General features: G+C 42.1%; 1 protein-coding gene across 9 annotated transcripts; it reads left to right on the forward strand.

Moving 5' to 3' along the window:
• On the forward strand, nucleotides 1–23,012 carry LOC121591682 (forkhead box protein K2-like). Of its 9 annotated transcripts, none has more exons than XM_041912466.1 (6): nucleotides 5,931–6,325; nucleotides 15,478–16,757; nucleotides 17,689–18,352; nucleotides 18,435–18,646; nucleotides 20,283–20,569; nucleotides 20,674–23,012. In XM_041912466.1, the coding sequence occupies exons 2-6, from the start codon at nucleotides 15,994–15,996 to the stop codon at nucleotides 20,814–20,816; spliced, it is 2,070 nt and encodes a 689-aa protein (XP_041768400.1). In that variant the 5' UTR covers nucleotides 5,931–6,325; nucleotides 15,478–15,993; the 3' UTR covers nucleotides 20,817–23,012. The 9 variants fall into 9 exon arrangements, 8 of the variants coding, with proteins under 8 accessions (XP_041768400.1, XP_041768410.1, XP_041768468.1 ...); XM_041912476.1 differs by lacking the exon at nucleotides 5,931–6,325 and adding an exon at nucleotides 6,996–7,418; XM_041912534.1 differs by lacking the exon at nucleotides 5,931–6,325 and adding an exon at nucleotides 9,909–10,310.
• The last annotated feature ends 1,221 nt before the right edge of the window (nucleotides 23,013–24,233 follow it).

The following is a 24,233-nucleotide window of genomic DNA, read 5'->3' on the forward strand; positions in this document are numbered from 1 at the left end:
TATACCCACTTTGGTGTAGATTATGAAGACATGTATTGACAAACATCATATGACGTGTCGTGTTAGAAATATAATAATAAAGAATTGTGATTCGTAAACTTAAAGTTACAATGGTTCTAAGTTCACACCCACTTATGTGCTAGCTTCCATTGGTCAACATTTCCAGCTGATGGTTTTAATAGCAACGATCAAAGTTGGCAAGAAGAATGGTGTTTTTATTCGACACGGTGATGTGAGCAGCGACACCAAATTGATTGATTGAAGCAACGTAAAACATAGAGCTGATAAAGATGAGTTGGTTCGATACGACGGGCATAGCTAATTTGGCGAAAAATGCACTCAAAGAGGCACAGAAGCAAATCGATAAAGCGCTGGATATCAAAGATGAGGAAGAAACGACCATTGCCAGTGTTTCTAGCGTTGGTGTTGATACCAGTGGTGGCGAAAAGTTAGTAAATAACTCAATGCACTCTGTCGTTTCTATACACCCTACGGCCGAACGCACGAATGTGTTGCAGCCTAGCTCCGTTGATGTAGATGCGGATGGAAGCGAAGGTATGCAATTAGTGTTACGTTTGTGACCTTCGTTGAGCAATGTAACGTTATGGTGATGGTATGAATTTCTTTCACAGGCCCATCGCTAGAACAATCAACTGCGAAAACTAGCAATGCCATTAAAACCCCATCAAATCGGCGACACGTGAGTGTTAAAGCTGCTGAGAAAAGAAATGATTCCACCTCTTCGACAACAGAAGCAGACAGCTCGTCAGCTGCTGTCCCAATCATCACTTCACCTAGTCAACCATCTCCTTTGGCAAGTAATGTGCAGGACGGCAAAGGAACAGAATCGGTCGAACTAATCGATACGACACGAGCGTCAACAAGTTCTAACACGGAATCGCCAGTTATTGTGGATCATAGTACACGTTTCGATGCGCACCAAGGGCAACAGTACACCGCCGTAAAAGAGCATCCTGACAGGAACGAGGAATACGTCAGCGTTGAGAGTGATACTGTTTCGTACATATTGGCCGAACAACCAAATACTGTCCAGGAAACGTGTGTAAACTCGCCTCCCATTACCGTTGCACCTGGCCGTAGTTCCTATCGGTTTTCTATTCCCAATGATCCGTCGATGAACGTCGTTGGTGTTACTAGTCCAGCCATAGAAACATTAAGCGAAAAGTGCGAAGAGTCGCAATCCAAAGAAGGTTTCGACAAGGATCCGAACAATCGAGCCGGTGATCCAGTACAGCAAGTCGCAAAAGAATTGTCCGATGCGTTGCCATCACAACGATTTTTAACCTCGAAGCAAGAACTGGAAAACAGCTATGAGAATCTCGAATTTCAAGCACAACTAACTGACCTTACCCACAGCTTTGAGGACCTAAAGTCTTGCGGCAGTGCTGCTGGTAGCCATTTCCCGAGCACTGCTTCGAGCGAACAGTTTGAAACAACGGACAAACTTTCGGATGCCGCTTTTGAGACACTCGGTGGTCTAGGGGCGGGGCAGAATTTGTTTCAGAGTTTAGGCGAGGATGAAATTGAGACGACGACGTCTTCCGATATAGAAATTATTTCCAGCCCAAATGGAGGCGATTCCAGCAGCACTAACAGTGGCATCTATCGCACAAGTCCGCTCAAAATGTCCACTTCTAAGGGTGAAAATTTTGATATGATGCTAATCAAAAGGCGTCGCGGGCACACGCGAGAACCGTCGGAAATTTCGATCAACAGCGGCAACAGTGACGATTCTAGCCATCTGCCCGAAACCGAACAGCTGATGCGACGGCTGGAAGAGGTATCAGAAACGCTGGAGCAACGGGAATACCGGCTGGTAGAACTTGGGCGACAGAATGCGGAGCTGAACGAACAAAACGCACAGCTGACTGCGCAGCTTGAGAGCAAAGCTAAACGGGAGGGTGGATCTGATCTGGACGGGTACATGCAACGGCTATCTGCCCTGGAGCGTAAGTTTCAGCAGTCTATTCGGGAAAAGGAAAATCTGAAGAGTAAATTCGATGCACTGCGAATGGAAGCGGACAAAAAGGTTGCCAAGTGCGATATGGATAAAGCAGTGAGCGAAAGAGATTTTATGATCAACGAGCTGCAAAAGGAGGGGGAAAGCCTATCCAAGCAAGTGTTGCAGCATTCTAATATTATTAAAAAATTACGTGCAAAGGAAAAGGAATCTAGCGTACTGATTAGCAAGCAATGTGATGAAATAAGCGAGCTGACGCAAGAGACCGAACGACTCAAACGATCGTTATCGGCAAAGGAAGAAGTAGAGCGTTCGCAAATTGATGCTGTGCACAAGCTGACGTCTGAAAAGGGCAAGCTGGAACGCGAACGCGCGATGCTAGATGATAAATTAAATGATCAAATACAAAAGAGTGAAGCGATGCGCAAGTCCTTGGAGTTTGTGCGCAACGAACTGAACGAAAAATCAGAGCTGTGCCACGATTTACAGAAGCGGTTGGACAAGCTACAAAACTGCAAAACTGACTCCCAAACGTTTCAGAAAACCAATGAAGTGCTCATGCTACAGCTGGAAGATCTGCGTGAGCAACTGCGCAGAACCGAACAAGACTACGGGCAACGACTGAATCGGGCGAAAAATGAACATGCGGAGGTGTTACGCAAACTGGAAGCTGCCGAACTGCGCACTGAGGAAGAAAAAAATGCTTCTGCCCTGCTCACAATGCCGCTGATGAAGCAGCTTGATTCATTGCAAAACTTACTGCGGCATAAAGAACGTTTGGGCGAACAACGGGATGCTTCATTCGCCCAGCAGCTGTCCGAAGCTTTAGAGCGTATCAAATTAATTTCCGATAAAGAGAAAACACAGCGAGATATTATTATCACCATGCAAAATCGCATCACTAATTTGGAGGAACGACTGCAAGCTGCGCTGCTTCAAACTAAAGAAGCTGTAGCCAGATTAAAACAGCAGGCTCATGAGGCCGAACGACGTCTTGAAGATTGCAACAAGCATGAGGGTAAAGGAGAGAGCTTGGAAAAGGAAGCAGCACCTGCTATCGAACATGCTCACGAAAACGAAACACAGCCAGATGGTGCTGATAAAATACTCCCTGCAAAGCAAACAGCCACAATAGAAGCCAACGAGAGTGATCCGAATATTGATAGCTCTATGCCACAGTTTGGAATGGATATGCATCCTGTAGAAGCCTCTTCTATTACTAGTATTGGAAATATATCTCTTCCGGATTCGTTAAATAGCATTCCATGGACTACTCCCGAGGATGATGCAGTTTCCCTAGGAAAGGTTGAGCCTTTCAACGATGGAATAGTGGATGTGGGATATAATTTACCTAATTTGTTCAACACAACATCACATCTTGAAACCTTGCAAGCTACACTTAAGCAACGTGATGGCGAGATCTGTCAGCTTCAATGGGAAGTCTCTCGGTTTCAGCAGGAACGTAATGTGCTTAGTGCGGAAATATCAAATCTTACCATCGAACTAGATAACGTAAGTATGATTTGGCGAGAATTCACCGGAAATACTTATAACCCAAATTTTTGCTTCTCCCTATGTAGGTTCGGGAGCGTTTTGAATGCAGTATTCGATTAGAGGAGGAACACACAGAATTGCAGAACCGCTATGATGCTCTTTTGCAAATGTATGGCGAGGCGGTGGAAAAAACCGAAGAATTGCAGCTGGATTTAGCGGACGTGAAGGACATGTACAAAATACAAATTGATGATCTGCTTCAACGTCAGCGTGAGCTTATTGCATCTATGAGCCATCAGTCATCACTACTTTCATCCTCTAGAAATAATTGTTGAACTATTTTTGAATTGTTAATAATATATGAGCTATTTTAATCGCGGTCGATTGATAACAACAATCACAACTGTTAGATAATTAACAGCAATGGCATCTGAAGCGAGACTAAAAGTTTGTAAATTGTATAGCTTGTATAGTCAGGGTTTGCCTTCTACCGAGTTAGTTTGCCTGTTAGTAGCGAACCAATTTCCAAGTGATTAGTTAGTAACCGCAATTCGCAGAATTTCTGCAAATTGCAAGACGTACGCTGTTCGTAGATTACACTTACTCATACTTTTCACTGTTCCTGTTTTTATCCATCAACCTGTTACTGTGATTTGTCTCTTTTTCCAGACGTCCAAAGAATGTTTCACTAAATCCCTGAACATGTGTGATTAATTCAGTATCAGACTAAATATTTCGATTAGCTCAGCATATCTTTCCTTTGTGGTAGTGATTTCCGTAACTGAATACCATTTTACCCTTTTTCCACTCATCTGTTAAAATCCCAGTTTCAGCAACTGTTACTTTCCTGATGTTCTTGTTTGGATAATGCATCCAAATAAAAGATTGTTGTAATGAGTGAAACAACGATATACATTTACTCTTCCTTCCATATAATTTAAATTTCACTCTAAAAAGCTGAGGTGACCTGGGCTTCTTAGTAACATATCTGACACCTTCTTTCTTCTTCTTTGGTACAACAACCCAAGCGCCACAGATTAAACTTAAACGACTGGAAAATCAAATATCGATAGGGAAAAAAAAGAAAGCTCCATAGCTTCACTGGTTTGCTCAATAGGTGGCGTATTATAACTCATCATTATGTTGCTGTTTTTTCCTTGCAATGTGTAAGCTTCATTTAATCATGGCCTATATAGCCTTCTAACTTTCCGTGGGTATCAACACCATCGACCATTATTCAAATTTCACTTCATTCCGGTCTGATAATATAAATTAGAGTTTAGTATTTAAGCAATCGTTCTAGTTCTAGCGATGCATAACTTCAATACGAAACCATACAACAGGAAAGAGGGAATGAGAAAGCTCACAAAGCAAAGAAAGCTCCGTGTAGCTATCCCATCAGCAGATGGCGTCACCAACTTTTTGCTATTTTTATAATGCATCAGTCGTTCACTGTCTGCTAAACGAAGGCTTTTTAGAATCCGTTTCGGTTGAAAGCTTGAGCCGTTTAGGAGCCTTTAGTAGACGTTTAGTGGAATTGTGGCACTTGTGAAAATCGCATGTGGCGATTCTCAGATCATTTCCTAACTCGAGGGGGTCGTAACTCAGGGGACGCTTTTATTTAAAATTAACTACCAAACCATTACTAACTCGCAAATGAAAGATTGAGAATGCGATACAGATATATCGGAGAAAAGAGGTGCGCAAGCTAACCCATGGCCGCAGGTAAACGTTCCATGAGAAAAAGAGAGAATGTTTCCACTAATCTTCTTTTTCCCCCGGCTCTTAAACATTTACTATTAATACAGGCTGACATACTCTTCCTGTAAAATGAGTGATCCAATTAACAATTTGCTTGCAACGACCAGGCCGATTTATCATTTTAATCACATTTAAAAATTGAATCGAAATGGCTCTTAGATATCAAACTACCTGTAACGAACTTTTGCCTACTTGTCAAATCGTTCTAGATTACGAGACCTCGTGCCTGCACAGTCCTTGGGCGATCCAAAAGGCCGCCGTGTAGCTTCCCGTGGCTAGTTGGGAGGGCAACAAGATCGTACGGAAGGTTTTTGTTTGTTGGGTACGCATCGCATCTTTCTATTCTAAATTAACATGCTTTCTCTTTTTACTCAACGTAACACCAAGCTCGGCAGAGCAGGATACCATGTTGATTTTCTGGCTTGGGTTTGTATTAGGTTTTAGGTTAGGTCTTTCAACCTGGTTTTTCATTCCAATAATCCGTTGAATTCGATTAACCGGCCACGGTTTGGTCGCTGGTTTCGAGCCGTACGAATTTACGGTTTTATTTATCGCGTTTAGCTCGGCGCCATCTTTGGCAATTGCTAATGTCAAACCTGCTGTATAATTTTCAATACACCCGCGAGTTCAATTTCACCAAGGTATTTCCGACAAATGTCAATTTGTTCTCCCCGACTCTACCATCCGTCTGCATATACCTTGCCTAGTTTCCCGAATAATCGGCGAACTGCATTGCCTTTTTGTAACGCAGTGTGCAAACCGGGCCACTTTTCTGTAAGGCTTTGACGTTTAGCTAGTTTCTTCTCGCCTCGCACAAGCGTATGCCTGAAAATCGTTTATGAAAACACACCAATTACATTGTTAAAGTTTCTCCCATGCGAGCCGGAAACGCCGGGATCGAATAAGTTCCGGCATGCGCCTATCGCTGCATGGATTATCGGCTACAGTCAGCTCTGTTACGCTGAATTTTTAGCATCGCTTCGGCATCGCCGTAGTGCGAAAGTATAATTAGAGCGGCTGCATAAAGCTAGAACTATTCCGGTGCTCATCATTTCTACAAAGCTACGTGTGCTGTGCATGCTGGATGCGGTAAGTAGTTTTACTATTTTACTATCGTTAGGCAATTTGAGTTGTAAGACGATTGGGTTAGGAGCCAAAACAAGAAAAAAATGCACCCGGTGTTTTTTTTATTGTTATCTCGCACAAGAACAACCAAGGCAAAAATCATTTCCATGCTGTAGGAAATGGTTGATTTCGCATGTAATATACAGTAAAATAAACAAATATACATTGCTCAGGCGATGCGGCATCCACCACCATCGCATTGGTATAAGATTAATAAAAACAAAAATAATATATTACAGTGAGTGTGTTGGTGTGTGTGCGTGTGCGTGCGTGTGTATGTGTGTGTTTTGTTTTAGAAAAACGCTGTGTGTTGCGGAATATCTATAGCAGCCACTAGAATTAAAAAAAAAAACAAAGATGGCGTATTACGTTACTGGGTGCTGTTCGTTGCTGTATACGCGCGAGCTATTGTACATAACATAGCAAATAGCCCAGCAGGCAAAACAGGCATGCTGTTCTGTTCTGTGCACAGCATTTGCCATCTGCCAGAGCGAGAATGCATGACTGTTTTGCTGGCTGGACATACACACACACACCCATACACAAACACACAAACAACAGAACTGCTGCTGCGCTGCTATCTCTGTTCGTAGTTTTTACTTGCAAAGCCTGCCGTTTGCGCGCGCCCTCGCACCGACTGATGAGATCACAAAGCGCACAAATACACGCGCAGGCAAGCGTACTCGGAATCCGAATCAAAGCGGCGATGTGTTACCAACCGAAGCGACCAATACACACACACACACGCGCGCGCGGCGTTTGCGAGCTCTAGCTGCACGTAGCATTCAGTAACACTTGCGTGTTAGAGCGTACGCATCTAACTATAGAGCTAGAGTTTTTGTATAGTTCGAATACGGCTGGGTTCAACGTGTAGTGTGTGAGTGATTGATTAGGCAAATTCAAGCTAAATCCAAACAATGCGATATGGGTGTCTCATTTTTAGCGAGCTAGAGACGATTGTTAGCCCATCGCACTGGAAGTGTTAAAAGTTCATCAAACAACTGGGACGAAATTAGTGGAATAACGCATCCGTCTACCAGCCGGGAGCAATCTAAAGGTACCTGAGGGGGTGGGGACACCTAAAACAAATGTTATTAAACTTCTATCAAAGCGGTACAGCGGCCTACGCATTTAATTTAACCATATTCTTTTTTGACATTCGATCGGCGCGCTGCGATTGAAAGTTAAAATTAAACATTTCTGAGATAGCGTTTAAACAACAACACAGCAAAGCAACGCAAGTGAGCGAGAGAGAGAAAGAGAAAGAAAGAAAGAGAGAGAGAGAGGAGAGAGAGAGAGAGAGAGAGAGAGAGAGAGAGAGAGAGAGAGGTAAAAACGCCGACAAACTAACTACCGGTTCTATTGTTGAACAGGTCGCGGAAATGATGGCTATGGGAACAAACGAATTTTCACGTAAGCGGCCAACATTTGACGCTTTTAATAAACCACACACCGCCATAGCTGGAGAATGTCATGTTTCGTAGGCATGGTTGCAAGCAGTGTGAAAAGGAGAGAGAAAAAATATATAGCCTATATAAACTTACATCAAACAACGGTGATGGAAAATACGGCGAACCCCGTAGCTATGGAATAGTTCTGTACACCACACCAGCAGAAAGTGAGGCGGCATAAACATCTGACAACCAGATGGATGTGTGTTGGTAGCGAGACGCAGGATGTGTGTTGTTTTGTGTGTTTATTTTGCTATTTGTGGTGCCATTTCATGCGGCGATGTGCTCGGTTCACACCCGCCGCCGGATCGTGTGTGTGTGTGTAACACCGTTTTGTACACAACTGCGCGACGATCGCTAGTGGCGAACATCGCATGCAAAATTCCATGTAGAAGAAAAAAAACAGAAACAAAAAAGGATAACCCACACAACTGCGAAACGCTTTTTTCCCGTTCCTCCCCGAGCTTTGCACAAGATTTTCGCCTAACCGCGATTGTTGTCTCACTGTCTCGTGTGTGTGTGTGTGTGTGTGTGTGTGTGTGTGTGTGTGTGTGTGTGTGTGTGTGTGTGTGTGTGTGTGTGTGTGTGTGTTTTGTTGTAGTTTTTGCAGGATTATCCATGCATAAATATATGGGACAACACTTAAAGTTACGCAAAAATAAGATCTTAGCGTAGAGAATGATACGTTATTGCATGTCTCATAACGTCTAGAGTTCAAACCCATACCCACCCAACCATCGTTTGCTAAGAATGTGAAAGAAAGCGAAGGAGGTGATACGCAACTTGAAAATTTGTCTCGCACGGACTTTTGTTTACTTTTCCAGTTATTTTTTTTAATTGTGTTCCTCCATCCTGTTGCAAATGGTATTCTTATACGAATGTTCTTATGCATGCGTGGTTATCAAGCTTTTAGAGCAATTTGCCGCTGGGAGATGTTTTAAGAATCTTTTTCGTATTTCAATCAAATCAATAGCCTACACCAAATAAGTTGAAATAATAAGCCAACTTGACGCGCCATTTACTTTGAGCGTATGTGTATGTGTGCGTGTAAAACTGCGCGAGGCAAATGTCAAACGCCGGATTTTCGTATTAGTGCGGAAAAGCACTGTGTTGACTTAGGGGGCGAACCAAAGAAACTTTGGCTAAGCGAGAGCGAGAGGTCAGCATCAAATTCTGCATAAAATAGGACTCGGTGTCATTTCGCTTGCTCTGTGTGCAAATTTGTGCCAGTAAAAAAAAAAGTGTGCCGGGAATTGAATCAGAGGTAGCAGGAATGCGTCCAGAGCTATCGAGTAACGTTGTCGAAGCTTGCGGCGACTCACACTTGTCGTCACGACAAACGCGCAACAAACTCATTAACGATCGATAGAATCGTTTGATTTGTTTATGTTAATATTTGTGCGAGTGAATTTGACATTCTTAGAAAAAAAGTTTCCTTTTCCAGTAAAAGTATAAAAAAAAATCTTATTGATTAAGAATACCCGCCATAGATATTCCATTGCATTGAATTATTCTCGTTTCTCGTTTAGTTAGCTTAAATTAAAATTAAATGTAAAAGATGTAATAAGGTTTTAGAATAATTCCTCAATGTCCAAAGCTAGTCCGCAGTGTACAGCACTCGACCCGAGATACTCGAATTGTACGGTTTCTTTTAATTTGAAAGCTTTGAATTTGGTTAAAAAAATAGTATGTGATCCAAATTTAATTTGATAAAAAAACCCTTTTTTATAATATTCCACTTCTTGACAAACCCTGTAATGATGTTAGTGCAGGCACTTGTTGGTTTATGCATTAACAATTGAATATTGTGCATGTAATAGACCATAAAATGGGAGAGCCAAGAACAACGTATTTACACGGCATGGAGCTGTAACCCGCGAGGGTGACATATCAAAAATTTCCGAGGAAAAACAATTTGCCGCAACTCTGCTGTGTCTGAGCATGTCGTTGTGTCATGCCCGGTTTTATTTTGTTGTCACTCAAACAAGCGCGCTCCAGTCCGATGTTGCTGCTCGTATTGCAGGAAATTGCCGAGGGCTGTGTGTGCGTGTGCGTGTCGGTAAAGGTGTGGTGTTCAAAGTTTAGTCAAAACATTATTTTTGTCCTCGTATTTCGATGTGCAAACCAAAATCGCTTGAATATGCTGTTTTTCACTCGTGTTTGCCGCTAAAAGTGGTCTAAATTATAGATTATTCAACAGTGTGGTTGATTCATAACCCCATAAGTGTGTTTGTGTGTGTGTATGTGTGTCCGCAGTGTAAATATGTTTGATGGTCCCCGTCTATTCGCGGCGTGATAATATATTGTGTCAGCGTAATGCGATGATTATTGAACGATAGTATCGGAACATAGTTTTCAAAAGTGACCAAAAGTGTTTTTTCTTTACACGTCGATCAGCATTGGTCTCAGTGTCTTGGTTTTTTCTTTCTTTCTTCTTGCCAATAACTTTCCGTTTTACTCTTCTATTCCTGTTCGAAGTGTAGCATCGGCACCACAAGGTTAGCTAGCAAATGACACAGGTAGAATGGTCGCTAAACCATTGCTTTGCCCACCTCATGCATGCACATGTTTTACGATTTTTTATCCTTCTCAAAAAAGGGGGAAAAACTAGTTCGATGATTTTTTAATTTCAATTGTCATTGGTGTGCTTTGTGTATTAAATTAGAAGAATTACATGTTCAGTCTGTATCTTTCATCAACCGGGGTGTATTTACATCCCTATTTGACAGTTGCGTTCAGCCATTTTGGATTTTACCAATTGTGTACAAACAATCATGCAGCGAGAATGTGTAATTTTTCGTTCTTCTTTTTCTTTAAATGTTCAGCATCGTTTAGAACTGTTTCTACATTTATTACCAAAATACTTCAGTGTGTTTCAGTTAATGTATTAACAAATAATCTCAGTATCAGTAGAAAAGACATACAGCAGGAGCAGCAGCAGGGTAAGCAAGAAATCGGTTGTTTACATGTTTTCAGGCTGGAAATAGGTGGTCTATTTGGTGTATGGGTTGGCCATGGAGTGTTCACTTCAGCTTTAAAATATTAAACTGCGTATAAAAAAAAGGTTGATTTTTCGTTACATTACTACTCTCTCCCATTGGTTGTCGATCAAAAGTGTTGTTTTATTTTATTTTCAGTTCCTCGCAAAATGAAACATATCAGAGCAAATAACCGAAGCCGATCGGAAAAGTGGCTAACAATGCCACTGTAATGGAAACGAAACGCTTATTTTGCAAGGTTGTTACACTGTTGCTACACGACAGCTCGTTTGCGATAATCGCATCATCTCATCTGAAAAGATGGACAAAACCTTTTTTTTCTAAACACAGTTTCTGCATGATGGGCTTCTACGAAAGGCTTGAACAAAGTTTTTATAAAAAAAATGTTTTTTTAGCAATTTTTTATACGATTTTTGGGAGAGCTTGTCGTCAGAAATATTGTTATGAAATTATTTATTAAAACAACAGTGGAGAGGCACGATTGTTGGCTAGTCAATAATATAATTTGATTTAGATGTGATATTAACATATATGCAAAAAAAATGGTTTTTAATATGGCAAAATCAGTATTAAATTAATTTAAAAGAACATGTTGACCCAAGATACGCCAATTCGTAGATGCTTTTTTCTAAACTTTACAGTTTTTTTAGCAAATTGCCTTGATGTGACAAATACATTGTCGAATGCAAAATAAATTCCCTTTTGGCCGGATTAAAAAAAATCAATAAGGTGCAGAATGGTTCAGTCAGAATCTTCAGTCAGTCAGTCAAATAATTAATGTAGTGGCTAAATATATCATCTGAAGCACATTCACACGAAAATTGTCTACATTTCAGCTAAAAAACCAACAAATTCAACTTACTCGGAAATTCAAGACTCGCGGTTTTTTTTCTCGGTCCGCCATAATGTATATCGGGGATAACCAGTAATGAATGTTGCATTTCATAACGCACGTGTGTTATCGAAGAATTTGGTTTGAATTATTTTCAAAATAAGAAATTCGCGTGTTACTAGTCGCACATCAGCAATTAATTCATCTGCAAAGAATAGGTAGCCATTTTAATTCGCGTTTTAAAAACTTAAATGACAATTGTAATCTAATAATCTAAGCTGTCAAACTGTCCAAGCAGGCAGTCTTGCCATCTCTGGGGTACGTTAATGTGCCCTAGAATTTGTTCAGATCGTCGTTTACGATTTTTTCTGTCAAGATAATCTTGAAGGTTTTTGTATGAAGAATTTATAATTGATGTTTCAATATTGCTAAACTATAAAAATATCATCCAACTAATTGCAACCATTATCAATATAGCTTTTGACAGAACGCCCCATTGAGCACTGACACCAAGCTGACAGGGTTTTCCTAGTCACTTTCGAATGTAAACATTGTTATTCACCGCGTGCAACATGCAAATCCACATCAATATGATGTTTCATTTCCATCATAATAACTTTTATTTTCTTCAGTCTGATTTTCAAAACGACTCAAGCTGGATTGAGTTTGACAGTTCTTTGTTATGTGTTGAAAGTCATGTGATGAAACTGAAATTTAATTTTGAAGCAAATACATCATTTGACAGCTGTTTCAGTCATACAACCACATACTCTTTTGACAGGAAGTTTACGCTCTCCCATACAAATCAAGCGTAAACTTTTTGAGTTTACGCCTCGTGTGACGTCCGTATATCGGTCGATCGATTTCGATCCACCCGTCGGCGCAGCGAATTCCAAAAGAAGTTGTTGCTAGTTTGTTTCTGTAGTGCAAACCAACAAGTTAACACAAATATCACTAAAATATTCCAATTATTCTGATCAAAATTGAGGAATACAGGCATCCCCCGAGCTACGACTTCCTCGAGTTACGATGATTCGCAGATACCGACGATTTTGATTTTGACAATTTAAAGTTGTGATTGAGAAGAAATTCATATATTTTTTTTTTGAATTTCTGGGCTGATAACCGTTACACTCACATTTCCGAAGATTCCACAACTACCCGATCTTGAATATATATATAGTGTATACGGCTTTTCGAATTTAATTAATACATTATCGATCATTATTTTAAATAAAATACATGATATCATAGATTCCAAATCTTCAACTTCGGTTATAAACTTTATATTTACAGATATTCGACATACGACTATTTCGACTTACGCCTTGCTTTGGAACATTTTTTCGGTTCCAAATACAGTCGTTCCAAATTTTTTTAACGTTACGATGATTTATTCACCACATGCAAAATGTTATTCCACATAGAACTGACATTTCATTTCCATTATAATAATTTTTAATTTCTACAGCATGATTTTCAACTCGATTCAAGCTGGATTGAGTTTGACGGTTCTCTGACAGATGTTGAAAATCATGTGTTGAAACTGAAATTTAATTTCGGAACATATAAATCATTTGACAGCTGTTGAAAAACATCTTTAATGTGGCGAATAACAATGTTTACATTCAAAAGTGACTTGGAAAATCATGTATTTGTGTGTGTCTGGCAGCGGCCGAATGTGGCGAACTTTTGACAGATCGAGGGAATCTTTTGTGCGAACTATTGAAACTGGTTTGTTATCATTAAATTTCGACCACAATCGCATTTACAAAAAAAAACAATACATTTTTATTGTTGCATGAAATACCAAGAGCTTCACGGTTGTTGTTTGTAAACGCGATAATCGCACGATCGTATAGCAACGCAGTGACGCAGTTCCAACTGATTTGTGATTGTAGTGTTATTGAAAAAAAGAATCCTAATCCATGCCAAAATATTTGCGAAACAGCAAAACAAAGACTGAACGCGTGTGTGCAAGTGGTGCTTTTGGAGCTCGGAATATTGCGTCTCGCTTGCGATAATCGCGCATACGTGTACAAACGGGTCGGTGGGTAGCCGATAGCTGTCAACTGCCAGCGAGAAATGTATTTTCATTCTGACATAATGTGAGTGAACGTGCCGTGTCGGTCCTCCATCACACAGGAACACAGCTTTTCGAAACGCATCGCAGAAGCGCAGTTGAGTTTTAGAGTGTCCGCTCGAATCCAGCTGGGCGGGAGTGATTCGGTTTATCCTCATATCGGTGCAGCTAGCTCGCAGATAGCCGTGCCACACACACATGATTTACCATCTTAATTTCGTAATAATTATCCACGCCAAACCACGTGTGCGCGCGCATGTTTGCTACAACAAGCATACAGTTGTGTGCGTTCGGGCCCGGTAAGCCTGTATAGGTGGTACTTTCTTGCCCCCGTTTTTTTTTTTTTGGTTGGCCGTGACGTATCGAGACACACGGGCTGAGAGAATAACACATGCTTACATGCGGACATGTTTGCCGTGCGCGCTGCTGTTTGTTCAGTGCAGTGCCATTGTCCTCCATGTTTTGTTCAGTGCAGTACAGCGTGCTATTGTTTCCGAATTTGTGTGTGAGATGGTTGTTGTTGCCAACTTTTCGCTCTGCTGAAAGGTGTGTGTGTGTGTTGGTGGTTCGATTCCGACCCGTGGTGTGTGTAGACCCTTGATTTTGCTGATTTTTGCTGAAACTGAGCACCCCTCCCGCAGCCCCCGCCCTTCCCGCATGCTCGCGTGTGTTATGTGCGAGTGCGTGCACGCGCGCGTGTGTGTTTGTGCAAGATTGTGCGATTTTAGGGGTTTATTTTAACTCTTCTTACTGCCCCCCCCCCCCCCACCTCTCTCTCTCCATGTTGTTTGTTGTTCTAGTTGACAACGGAAAGTGTCTTATGGACAACGAGGCCAAACCGTTTACGCCCTGTTGCAGAGCAGCGCTCAGCTAAAACATGGATGGCATTTTGTTTGATCGTTAAATGTTGACAACTGTGTGTGTTGTGCGTTGAGGAGGCGCAGGGACGTGGAGGAGGTTGTGTATATCATAGTGATCAAATGTAGTTCGTTCTTGTTCTTTTTTTTTGCTACCCTTTGCTTCCAAAAATCAACCTCAACTTAGAATCTTTTCACTCACCACATCAAAGGCAATTTCGTTTCAAGCGGTTTTTTTTTGTTATTTTAATGGCCATATGTGGGGGGTGGGGTGGTGGGTTGCCTGTGTGTTTTTGCTTCACGGCAAACAGCAAAGGAACATTATCCCTCATTTTAGATTAGGTGCTTCCTGCTGTACGCATGCGCGCGCGTCGACAACCCGTCGTCGTCGCTGTCGTCGTTTTTTTTTCATTATTTCCTCCAAGGGACGCAAAATCAATTGGTGTGGATACATTCATTGCCAACAATTGGTATTGTGGCGATGTTGCTGCTCTTCCCGTGTGTTGTGTATCGGGTTTTTTTTCTTTCTTTCTGTCGCGGTGTTGTGTACACACACGTTCTTTTCTCCGCGAGAAAACTGCGCAATAGTCTGCCGGTCGAAGTCGTCGTCGTCGTCGTAGTCTCCGCTTGGTAGTAACACACGCTGGAACTTGCTGGGATGTAAATAGAAAACATCAAACGGTGCGGTGCTGCTGCGAGGCAATGCTCGTATTTATTTACCTGCCATAAACCAATACCAGCGCGCAGTTGTTGTGTTCGTTCGCCTTTTGTAGCAGTGGGTTGAACCTGCTCTTACTGGAAAAATAAAACATTGTTCACATGATTGTTCCAATTTGCAAACACACTTTTTGCCTGTCAGCTGTAATCTAATTGTATTCCTTTTCTTCTTTTCAGCCACTGAAGTGTTTGGCTAAATCTTCGTCTCCTACCACACATTGACGTCGTCGCGCCCCGTTCGGAATCGGAAACAGCGCAAAAAGCAGCCGAACACGACGGGTGTGTATGTGTGTGTGTGTGTGTGTGTGTGAGCGAGTGTTTGATTGCTCGTCACCGCCGAGGGCGCAACCGATGTGTTTACGGACAGTTTATGTCAAACTTTTTGGTTAATGTGTACTGCAGCAGCGTGCGTGTCTGATTAACACACACAAAACACCAAAAAAAGGATTCAAGTTGCATACATAAACACTCTGCGGCAGTGAGTGACACGGAAGCCTCGATTTGATTTGCCTGGCCCCGGTTGTGCGGCGTTTAAAGTACGATGCGAAATATTAGCCGCTCGTTTGCCTCACTAAACCAAACTACTAGCGAGCAGCAGTGGTGTTAGGATTCCTCCGTGGTGGGCTACCTTTGCAATCCTGCACTGCGCGTGTGTGTGTCTGTGAGTGTGTGCGAAATCCGCGTGTGTTACGTATGAGCTATTTAAACATGTCAAGCGCAGCCCAGGACTGTTTACCGCCGCGCGGCAACAATGGCGAAATGAAGCTGATCAAACAGGAACCGCAACAATCAATCAATCAGAGCGACGCGGGCAGCGGCGGTGATGCCGCCGGTAGTGCCGGTGCCGCCGCCCAGCATTTGGTGGGCAGCTCCCCCTCCTCCACCTATCAAAAATCGTCAGCAGCCACCTCAAGCAACAGCCACCCGGCTACTACACCGCTCCGCTCAAGGCGCACGTCGGCGTCCTCGCCCGTGTCCTCGCCGTCGCCCACGCTGTCGACCGCGTCGGCGAAGCTGAGCAATGGCGCCGGCAAGGTGGCGGCGTCCACTGGTGCGACCGGCAGCAGCGGCCCCTCCTCCCGGGTGGCTGCCCTTCCGGCGGCCGCGCCAGCACCGGCAGCAGCACCGCTGCCGGCAGCCGGCAGCGGCGGGGGCGAGCCGAGCGTGATGGGCCTGTCCGGCCCGAACACGGCCAACTATCACAACTTCATCGGGCGGCTGATCAGCAAAGACAACATGCTGCTCATCAGCGAGGACGTGATCGAGGTCGGCCGCAACTCGTCCAAATCGCAGGTGGACTTCCACGTCGGCAAGAACAGCTTCATCTCCCGCAAGCACTTCATCATCCAGCACGACATGAACGATGAGTTCACGCTGTTCTGTCTCAGCAAAAACGGCGTGTTCATCGATAACGTGTTTCACCGGAAAAGCGGCGAACCGTACAAGCTACCAAAACTGTAAGTGAAAGATCGAATGCTCACTAGGCTTTGCGCTTCTTCTTCTTCTTCTTCTTCTTCTTCTTCTTCTTTGTAATAGTGTTGGGTTTCATAAATATTTCGTTGAGATACATTCATATGAATATTGAGTGATGAGTGATTCGAATCTCGAGTCGAATCTTCAAAGATTCATGAATCTTCAAGTATTCATGAATCTCGAAAGAACCATAAATAAAAGACTCATTAATGTCCGACGAATATCTGAAGATTCATGAATCTCAAAAGACTCTTGGATCTTCAAATATTCATGAATCTCCAAGGAATCATGAATCTCGAAAGATTCATGAATATTCAAATATTCATGAATCTTAAAAGATATAAGTATCAAAAATCCATGGAAATTCAAATATCTCCAGGGATTCATGATTCTTTAGAGATGTATGATTTTCAAAATAATGAATTTGGCCAATCCTATCTAAAACATGCTCGTGATGGGTTCAAGTCTCGCCTCCCGCAGCAAAAAAACTTTCCTTACGGTTTTGTCTCGAAAGCCTGTAAAGGCTGGCATGACCACGTATGTTGTTACACCAAGAAGAAGAATAAGAAGAAGCTCAAGCTCTATGAATCTTTCGAATTTCATTAATCTTTCGAGATTCATCAATCTTTCGAGATATCAGAATATGTAATGATTCATAAATCTTTTGAGATTCATGGATGTTTCGAAATTCATGAATCTTTGAAGATTCATTAATCGTTGAGATTCCACTGATCATTCCACTCAAGATTCAGATTCATTGAATCACTTCAAAGATTCTGATTAAGATTCATGAATCTAAATCAGATTTACCCAACACTATTTAATATTTAAAAAAAAAACTGCTCTAATCTAATTGCCATTTTCTTCTTTGATTTGCCTGTTTGACGCGTGTGTCCTATTTCGTCCCATTTCCAGATGCAGCATCCGTTTCCCTAGTACAAACATCAAGATCCAGTTTGAAAATTTGATCGACCAGGCCAACAACGGTATACTGGTGGACCTGAACGAGCATACGCCGGTCAAGATCGGTACCGGGCCGGTCGGTGGCATCCCGCTGCACGCTGGCTCCATCAGCGGTGCATCGATGAGCGGCGGCATGGCGCAGGGCGGCAGCGGCGTCGGCGGTGCCGGTGGCAACAGTAGCGGCGGCGTTGGGCTAGCTGGCAGCGGCCAGCAGCACCACTACCACCACAACCGTGGTGGAAAGTCGCCCTCCTCCAGTGTGATTTACGCACCGCTCAAAATTTCAATTCCCTCCGAGCACGGTGGTGCGGTCGGCACGGTCGGTCTGCTCGGCGATGTATCTCGCGGCTCCGTACGGGGCGGCGGTGGCGGTGGCGGTGGTGGTGGAGCTGGCAGTGGGGGCGGCGGCGGCAGTTGTCGGGGCGGTGAGCTGCACGGCATGGGCGGCAGCGGATACCCGTCCCCTACCGGGACGATCAGTGCGGCGAACAGTTGCCCCACCAGCCCACGGCAGAACGTGCACGAGTTTGCCCAGTACAGCAGCAGCAATCACCATCATCAGCACACCCCGGCCAGCGTAACCGGCACCACCAACAACAACAACAACAACTATTCCGTGAGTGTTTACCGTTTGTGCTAGTGGCGCGATGGTGCTTTAACCGTGTTTTTCTTTTTTGTTGCTTTCTCTTCTGTCGCAGGAATTTCAAGCCCCGGCCACACAATCACTGGAGAGCGATAAGCCACCGTACAGCTACGCGCAGCTGATCGTACAAGCTATCTCGGCCTCGCCGGAGAAGCAGCTGACTCTCTCGGGGATCTATTCCTTCATCTCGAAGAACTATCCCTACTACCGGACCGGAGCAAACAAAGGGTGGCAGAACTCTATTCGACACAATTTGAGCTTGAACCGGTAAGTGGCGTTACCAAAGCATGTTGTGCTGTGTGCGTTTCCGCCTCCGTGGACAAAACAATCCCTGTAGCAGAGTTGTCAAACTGGTGGGCCGCGTGGTCTTTCGGTGTGGCCCGCGACCGCTTCAGCTAAAATTTATTTGTAGAAACATTTCTGCTTCTACAGTACATAGTATGCTTGAAATATGAAGAGATTTTCAACTTCGCAGGCTTCTCTACTAATTGTCAGACCATGCAAAGTCATATAACCTTTATCGGCGTTTTATCGTACCTTCTTCATATATCTTTTCAGAAAAAAAATTTCAAAAACTGTTTATTTTGATTTAAAAAAAAGTTAAATTCCGGACAATTTTACAGCGTTTTTCAGGAATCTTCATAGCTGTGGGAAACTTAATTGACACCCTCTTGTGTGAAATGAGCTTAATGTAATGGGAATTGGACTCTATAGCGCTCTTGTTTGACAAATCCAATAGAAATTTCATGTAGAATGGAGTCTGTTCCTATTCCAATAGAAATCTGTCCAAAAAGGGTGCCATAGAGTCCAATTTTTATTAAATGAAGGTCCTTTCCTAGAAGAAAGAGTCAAAGAATTGTCGCATAACTATGGGAACCCCTGGAAAAATTATGAAAATTCCGTTATACCCTTTTCTATGAATATTTGATGTATATTTTTTTAAAGAAACAACTCGCATTTTGGCTTCAATCTCATACAAATGTAATAACTCCGGAATGTACGGAAGTATCTACCTATCTGTATGTGTACTTGTAAGGTACTTGGTGACAAAAAAGTAATTTCTATAAGAAAAAAAAAATTGGAAAAGTTTACAAAACAACCAAAACCAACTGGTATTTAAAACGCAAGCTCTTATATCAAAAGCAAACATAAACGCAAGGCATATTATTTTTTGAGAAAGGCAGCTTAGAACATTTTACCTCTGCAAAACGTTTCGAAAACAGATGAAATCAGATGTCAGCACAAAAAAGTGTTACCTTTGATATAGAGGCTGTTACAAACGATGTCAAGTATTCCATGAGTCATCCTACCAAGACCACTGTGATTAGATAAAATACATGACTCTGTTTTTGATCGCCGTAATGAATGAGGATTTCTATGGATATATTGGCAGGAAGGGTGTTACTTGTATGACACCTTGCACTAAATGCTTTTCTCAACCAATACCAGCTCAAAATTATTAATAATCAAAATGACACCAATATCAAGCTTTTTTTTACTATTCTGTATTAGATAAACCAACGTAGTTAGTCATGACCAGTTTCTGTCACTATCTTGTTAGTTGGCACAAAACTATGGAAATTTTGGAAATATCAGAAGTCTATGGCGAATGGAAAATTATCTGAAATATTTTGTTACTTTATTTTACATCATTTTTTTTTACTATTGTAACGTTATCGCAAAATTAAATGAAAAGAACTGCCAACGATCTGATTTTTGTAACAAATAATATAATTTAAAAACTAAGCTCTGCGGCCCGTGTTACTATTTTCACAGGCATTTAGGCCTGCGGGGTCAAATGAGTTTGACATCGCTGCCCCCTAGAGTTTTGTAAAATTTTAATAAATTTTCAAACGTGTTTTTCATCAATTTGTTGTCACTTTCTACACTCGTTCACTCACAGATACTTCATCAAGGTACCGCGATCGCAAGACGAACCTGGCAAGGGTAGCTTCTGGCGGATAGATCCGTCCAGCGAGCTGAAGCTGATCGATCAAAGCTACCGGAAGCGACGCCAGCGTGGTTCGCAATGCTTTCGCTCACCGTTCGGCATGCCGCGCTCGGCGCCGGTCTCGCCCAGCTACACTGACAATTCGCGTGAGTGTTCGCCTATGAACGAGGAGCTGCTGATGTCGGCTCCCGGCTCGCCCGGACCAAATAACAGCGGCTACTCCGCCAACAATCACGACGGTACGTTGCATCCCATTGATCCGCTTTACGGGCGTTTTCCCCTTTCCTCCGCAAAACCGTTTAATCTCGTTTTCCGGTTTTTGTTTGTTTTGTTTTGCGAACAGGTTCTCAGCAGTCTTCGTACCAGAACCAGTACACCGCGTACGCGAGTGCCGAACACCAGCAGGCCGAAGTGTACGAGGAGGACGAGCAGCTCGAATACGAAAGCGACGACTACGAGCCGGGCAACAAGCGCCAAAAGATGTAACTTGCTCTGGTATCTCCGCCCGCACGCAAAGGGCTCTCTGTGGGATACGCTGGTGTCGTTGGCTCGATGGCGATCGATGCTAACCTTAGATTCCGTGAATGGTCAGAGTTTTCCTTTCAGTTTAGTGAGCGCTTGTTGTAGTTTATTCAATTTTATCGCTACGTTTAACTTCAAAAGCACATGATGTGGGATTCTAGTTGCGTTCCACCGTAAATTTTATGTAATTTGGTATTTAGATTTTAGCAGCAGGCAAACTAATGAAGTATTGTGCTAAGCGTGTGTGAAGCCCTATAAGCCAGCAGGTGGTACGGTATGGTTATACCGGTACCACCACAGTGTACGCAGTTGCTTGTAATGGCAAGCAAGATGGAATGCTTTACCCCCCCCCCCCCCTCCCCCCTCCCCATCAATCTGCAGATGGTATTTCTTAAGCCTTTTTTAAATTTAGTTCCGGCAAACAGCTGCTGTAGTAGTAGCTCTGCTTGCGTTTGATGATTTTACTGGTGCAGCAAAAAGCCACCCCCCCCCCCACACGAGAACTATAGAAAGAACTAAAAGCTTCTTGAAACCAGCTAAAGAAACAACAACCCTGGTAAAATTCCTTTTTTTACGTTCACGGTTTTTCGTAAGATATAATTTACGCTCAAGAACACTGTGTTCGTTTGTTTCGAAACGCCTCGTATAATGCATGAAAATATTAAAAAAAAAAGAAAACCATGAACAAATCCGCCACAACTTGTTGAGATGATCAAACATTGTGTTTCTCCTTCACGACACGCGTACTTCCGCTATAAGCGTTGAATTCACAATCACAAACAATATTTGCAAACATGTCCTGTACTTTTTTTTTCTCTTCTATTTTTGTCTCTCAAAAGAATTTCATTAAAAAAAAAAAAACAGTCCCTTTTACCTACACAGTGACGCGTCTCTGGGGTGAACGTTGGCAGGGATCCTTTGCATAGAATTGGGAAATTAAATCAAGTATGGCTTGCTTTGCATTCAAACACTGAACTTCGAGACTATCCGGCTAGCCAAATCATAGATGCAACTTAGGGGCAAATTTCCCTACGGAGAAATTCATCCCCAACAAACAATCACACCTTGAATGCAACCCCAGAGATACTTCACTTGTAGTTATTATTACATCGTGACGCACATTACCTTTGTTTTCTGTTTGGGGCAAATCAACAACACAATCGTGTGCACTGGAAGTGCAGCAAAGCAACAAAGCGGAATAGGAAAGATAAGATGAAACACACAAACTTCAAGATGAAAAGCGCGGGGTTTCATCGGTTCACCATTTACGTTACAGCGCTTATTGCATTGTCAAACATCGGCCCACTAATTCAATTTCAAAACTCGGTATTTAGCATAAACAAAAACAGAAATATTATTTTCGATTTAATTCAGCGTATCGTTTTACTTGTACAGCAACACCTTTTTAGAACTTAGTGCATTGTTGAATGGAAGACACACGTGTTTGGCGATCGAGAATGTATATGGTTGAGATATATACACATTTTGGTGTATTTATTAAATATAAAAAAAATCCTACGAGAGTCTCCTAACCTGTGGTGAGGAGCTCGGACACGCACACCAGTGTTTGTCTTCTCCTGCTGGAGTAAACTAAGCGAATGTGTTTTATGTTGATTGAGGAAAAAATAATGGTAATCGTGAACGAGAAGAAAATGTGTTCGTTGTGACATGGCTTTTTTTTCAACACTAGGGTAGGAATAAGAGAAAGTATATAGCTTTATGCTTTGAATTAAGATACCCTGTATCACAAATCCTCTCCACACCTTTCTGCCTGCAAAAAAGGAGAAGGTATCATTTATATAAAAAAAAACACACACACTAACAAGTTGTAATTAAAAGTGAAAAAAGAACATAACAAATTACATGGAGAACAAACTCAGTGTAAGAAAAGAAAAGAAACAGGCAGTAGTGTAGCAGTCTTATTTTTTTCAAATCCTTCTACCCTTTCCCTTATACCTTTGTCTTGGCTGTCTCATTCGTCCAGGCATCACAACACCACACCCCGTCTCTTGAGTTCTTTGCGGGCGTAGGCAATGATTGATGAAACCCAAATCAACCTGGCGCGGATCGAAAATGTGTCGTTTTTTTATTATTCGGTTTTCCTGTAAATCCATCCAATCTTGTCTTCAAACATAATGCATAGCTTACAATAAGTTTTAGGAAAAAAAAAAAACAAACAAACACATCCATCTTGTGGTTCCATGAAAGTTTCAGGAATGAAGGATGGGGGATGATTAGATGAAATTAAGCAGGATAGCGTAAGTCTCTTACAAAACAATTAGCGTTAGTATGTATAGGGTGTACTCCCATTAAAGAAAAATCTTATTTTTAGATAAGGCAGTCTGTACCCGATTTACGAGCGATTCTGGACATGCACGAGTTGTGGGCGGTATGTGCATTGTTGTACACGTTTCGTTTGATTTTGTTTTTAACATGAAGCATCTTGGAACGAATTGTTCTAATTTGACAAACCAATCGTCGAATGCATAACCAAATGCGCCTTTCTATTGATATTTTAAAAGATTTGAAGCGAAGAAAAAGCTAATTTCTTTATGTTTTTAAAAGTTCAAATAAATTAACTCAATCTCTCACTGTTATCAAAATTATCCCTACTTAAGTAAACATTTGGCTAAACACTGCGATATTCGGCTTTGGTGGATGTTCGAGTTATGCCCGCGTCTTCGGGACGTATACACCACGTAACTCGGGAACAGATTGTACATATATACATATAGATATATTCGTGTCGTTGTTATAACAAAGCATCGGGAACATCAGGATTCTTGTGAACATACATTAAAATCAACGATGAAATGGAGACCAGACCATACACACACACACCTTTTCGGCGTTTTTACATTCATCGTGATAAGTGGAGATTTGTATTATTTTTTAAAAGAATGTTTTTATTCGTCCGCAGTATAGTAAAAACAAAAATCCCCAGTCATGCAACGGTTTGTCATTAAGAATGTGCAAATTGACAACAATAAGAAAGCAGCAGAAAATTACATCTCCTCTTCCCCCCCCCCCCCCTCCCCCACATCTGATTGTATGTTGCACGATATTTTACACAACAACAAAAAAAATATACGCACGAAACGAAATGTATAGTAAAATAAAACTAAGACCATTTGATTGAGATGTTAATTCATGATTAGGTGTGTTCTGTAAGAATTTGTGTCAGAATAGAAAAATGAGGAAAATACAAACTAAAATAAAATCAATCAAATTGATCCAGACGCGCGACTTCTGTAAGCGGTTTTCTTTGCGTCACACAATTTGCTTCCGTTTCGCCTGGGTTTCCCCTGCTATCACCGTGTAATTTTTCTCGAATGGATCCGAGCTATTGTGCATCTTTCTCTCGCATTTTCGTTTTTACAC

Source organism: Anopheles merus, chromosome X (assembly GCF_017562075.2).
Source record: "Anopheles merus strain MAF chromosome X, AmerM5.1, whole genome shotgun sequence".
Lineage (NCBI taxonomy): Eukaryota > Metazoa > Arthropoda > Insecta > Diptera > Culicidae > Anopheles > Anopheles merus.